The sequence below is a fragment of the Geospiza fortis genome, unplaced genomic scaffold (assembly GCF_000277835.1).
Source record: "Geospiza fortis unplaced genomic scaffold, GeoFor_1.0 scaffold70, whole genome shotgun sequence".
NCBI lineage: Eukaryota > Metazoa > Chordata > Aves > Passeriformes > Thraupidae > Geospiza > Geospiza fortis.
In genome coordinates, this window is record NW_005054317.1 from 2,942,609 (window position 1) to 2,945,847 (window position 3,239).

The 3,239-nt window shown below is 39.7% G+C and overlaps 1 protein-coding gene across 2 annotated transcripts in view; it reads left to right on the forward strand.

Annotated features, from left to right (window-relative positions):
* The window catches only part of SUCLG2 (succinate-CoA ligase GDP-forming beta subunit), an 82,289-nt gene extending 80,510 nt beyond the window's left edge, over positions 1-1,779 (forward strand). Inside the window, exon 11 of one of the 2 annotated variants that reach the window (XM_031056383.1) lies at positions 8-1,779. In XM_031056383.1, coding sequence (XP_030912243.1) covers positions 8-19 — 12 coding nt within the window. In that variant the 3' untranslated portion in view covers positions 20-1,779. The remainder of the gene's footprint in view (positions 1-7) is intronic. The other variant, XM_031056384.1, reaches the window with a different exon arrangement.
* Positions 1,780-3,239: the final 1,460 nt, after the last annotated feature.

Consider the following 3,239-nt stretch of genomic DNA (forward strand, 5'->3'; position numbering starts at 1 on the left):
TGTTGTTCCAGAGGATTAATGGAGTTCTCCCAAGCAGAGATCAGGATTTAACTGGAGATATGTGGCCAACCCAGGCCACAGCTTGCAAGTTGGCCTTCAGAAATTTTGCAGCTACAGTCTTCAAAAGTTTGTATGTCTTTGTCTAATTTTGGTAATTTTGGTAGTCACAACTGTAATAAGTAATACTTCACTCCCTAAAGTTCTTTTTTGTCTCTCCTTCCCAAATTGTCGCTGATAAACTCATGATAAGACAAAATAAGTAATAATTCTGTCAACAGAATTGTTCTTTAATCAAACACTTTTAGGTCACCTATTTCACAATATTTTCATTTGTCTTTTTATATTTTAAAGAGTCAGCAAACTAACAGTGGGTTTATATTTTTTATGGACTTTTGCAATAATGTATAAAGCTGTGCTTACAATCCTATTTTTTATTCAAATGAATGATGTTTATTTTCTTTTTTTGGAAATCACTGGTTCTGCCTTAAGATGATTCTCTTTCATTGATGCCAATGGATACCTCACAATAGGAAAAGGGACTGAGAAGTTGGTAGTGAAAGGAACTCCCACTTACTGTGCCTATAAACCACTGAAATGTGATTCATTTCTTTTCTGGTCTTTGGAAATGCCCTGCTGTATTTCCAGGTGGAGCAATGCCATCCAGGGGGCTCCAGGAGGATGTTTCTGCCACTAAGGAAAGGGCTGCTAACTTTTTAAGATAACCTCTTTTGTGAGAATGTCACTGCTGTGAGGTTTTAAAATAAGATGAGAAACTGAAGCAGTTTTCTTTCAGGAGCATGGAGAATTCTTCATCTGATTTGCCTTCCAACAACCATTTCTAATTTATTGGGAATAAAACACAAATGAACTTTTCAATTTTTGAAGTATTTGACTTCTCAGGCATCAGTAAAAGTATGTGTAAGAAAAAAAAACCTAAGTTTCAGTACTCAGATATTGACCAAGATTCATTTTGATTATATTCTCTTTTGTAGCAGTCAAAATTCAAGCTGTTGGTTACACAAATCATTCATTCAGGGAACAGAAGGCAATACTGAAGATCTTGTGTAACTAAAGAACTTTGTACAAATCTCACTCTGCCCAGGAATTATGTGCTGAAAATCATCAATAAATTTGAACAGTGAACAAATGAGGGGATATTATGATCTGCTCTTGTAAATGGGCAGAGATATAAAAATTTGTGAAATAAATTCCTAATCGTGATTTTTTTTGAGCAGCTCTAATCAATACCATGTTCTGCTTAGAAAAATGTAAATAAATTTTTCTTGACATTTCCATTAAAACTGTTACATTCAAAATGAGTTATCTGCACTAATCTTTGGCTCCTGACACAAATAGTGCAGATGGGTTGCTATCATCAATTCCTGCAGGTTTTTCCTTCTCCATTCCTTTCTCTACATATTGCTCAAGGAAAAAACGTGTGACCATTAGAAGAGCAATAAATATGCCTCTAGGTCTGTAGTTATTGGCAGAATGAAGGAGAAGGGTATCCTTAGCAGCTTTCTTGGAGGTGCATCAAAGCCACACTGCTCTGAAGGAAGAAATGTTTACCTCACCACAATAAATAAGAATCACACTCTCTTTTATATATTTTAATGCTGGAAAGTTAAGATTCTGTGGAAGAACTGTTTGTGCAATGTTGTCACACACTGTGTCCCTAACTCTGGTCTCAAATCAATCCACTGTGCGTACACAATTATTATTTTGCAAAGATTAATACTGTGTACAGCGTTTTGTCAAATAAATGTAAAAATGAACATGTTTATGGAATTTGTCCTTTCTGTAGAATAGAAAAATATTTAATTTGCCTGTGCTCTTCCATCCAGCATTTTGACAGGTGAGTGAAATCAAATGCATTGGAATTTAGTTTCAATTGGGTGATACTGCTATACTCCAACATATTTGCCTTTTATCTAAAAATGTAAATAATTTTATCTCTATTTTCTTATATGTAGGCCAATAAGTTTTATTCCTCTTAAGCCATATACAGAATGGAACAGTATAATTTTAATTCTTCAGATGTAAAATGGAAATTTCCCTAAGCTCTGGTTTGGTATCTTTGAGAGTTTGGTATTTCACAGGCCCTGTGCACTGGCTGTAACCAGAGGCTCACTGTGGTAGTGTGGACTGGTTTGTTTTAATTTTATGGATTATTTCTCTCCATGTGCAAATGTGCAAAGTGGGGTTTGATCTCCCTGGGAAAGGTGTTTTTAGTTGTATTTTCCCCACACAAACCAAACAGCAGCATAAGCAGTGGGTAAGTTCCAGCTAATCCCCTCTGTGAAAGCTTAAAGTGGGATTTAATTAGCTTTTAAATCTGGAAATTTCAGCCTGTATTAATAGAACTCCGTAGGATGGGACACTTTGGAAGGCAAAACAGGAGGAAACTGTTAATGCTGACATTGTGCTACATCTTTAACAAGATACCTTTAAATTCTCCCAGCAAAAGTGTAACAGCTGGGAGTGCTGCAGTAATGTCCTTAAGGAGCACTTAGTGTCCTGTTTGTCAGGGCTGTGCCTGCCTCCACGGGGCAGAGCAGCTGGTGTCAGGCACAATTGCTGTGATTGGAACAGCATGGCAGTGCAAATCACTCACCAGAGGAGAGGAGATGCCAGGCAGGGCTCCTGCCCTGCCCTGCCCTCTGAGCTGAGCCCTGCCTGTTTCAGGCACCTCCAGGAGCATCCTCTGGTTCTCGTGGCTCAGGGAGCTGAGCCCAGGGCGGGCTGAGTGCACTAAGGGTGGCCCAAAACCCAGGGCTGAGCAGCCTTGCTGGGCTGGGAGAGCCAGGAAATCTGAGCACAGAGCCAGGAGTGGCCAAACTGTGTCCTAGGGCAAGAACTGTCACCTTTCAGAAACAGAAATCCCTCCAAGGCTTAGGGCTTTGTTACATGACATGTGGAATGCCAGTTCTCAGTGCTGCTGTAAGCCTCAGCTGATGGTGAGATTTCATTCCTTGTTTTTCTTTTTGCCTTTTCATTCATTCTTTTTCATTCCTTTTTTTCTTTTGCCTTTCAGGAAATTGGAGTGTCTTTTGCAGTCAAGGTGAGCTCTAGCACAGCCAAAGTGGGGCAAAGAAGGTCATTGCACATTTCAATTTATCACCCAGCTTCTTGCCCCTTCCTCTTCTGAACTTCCTGGGGTTTTCCCCCACTTCTCCCCACACCCAGCCCCATTCCTGTGTTTCCTCACTGCTCTGTGCTGGGCTCTGGAACAGGGCTGA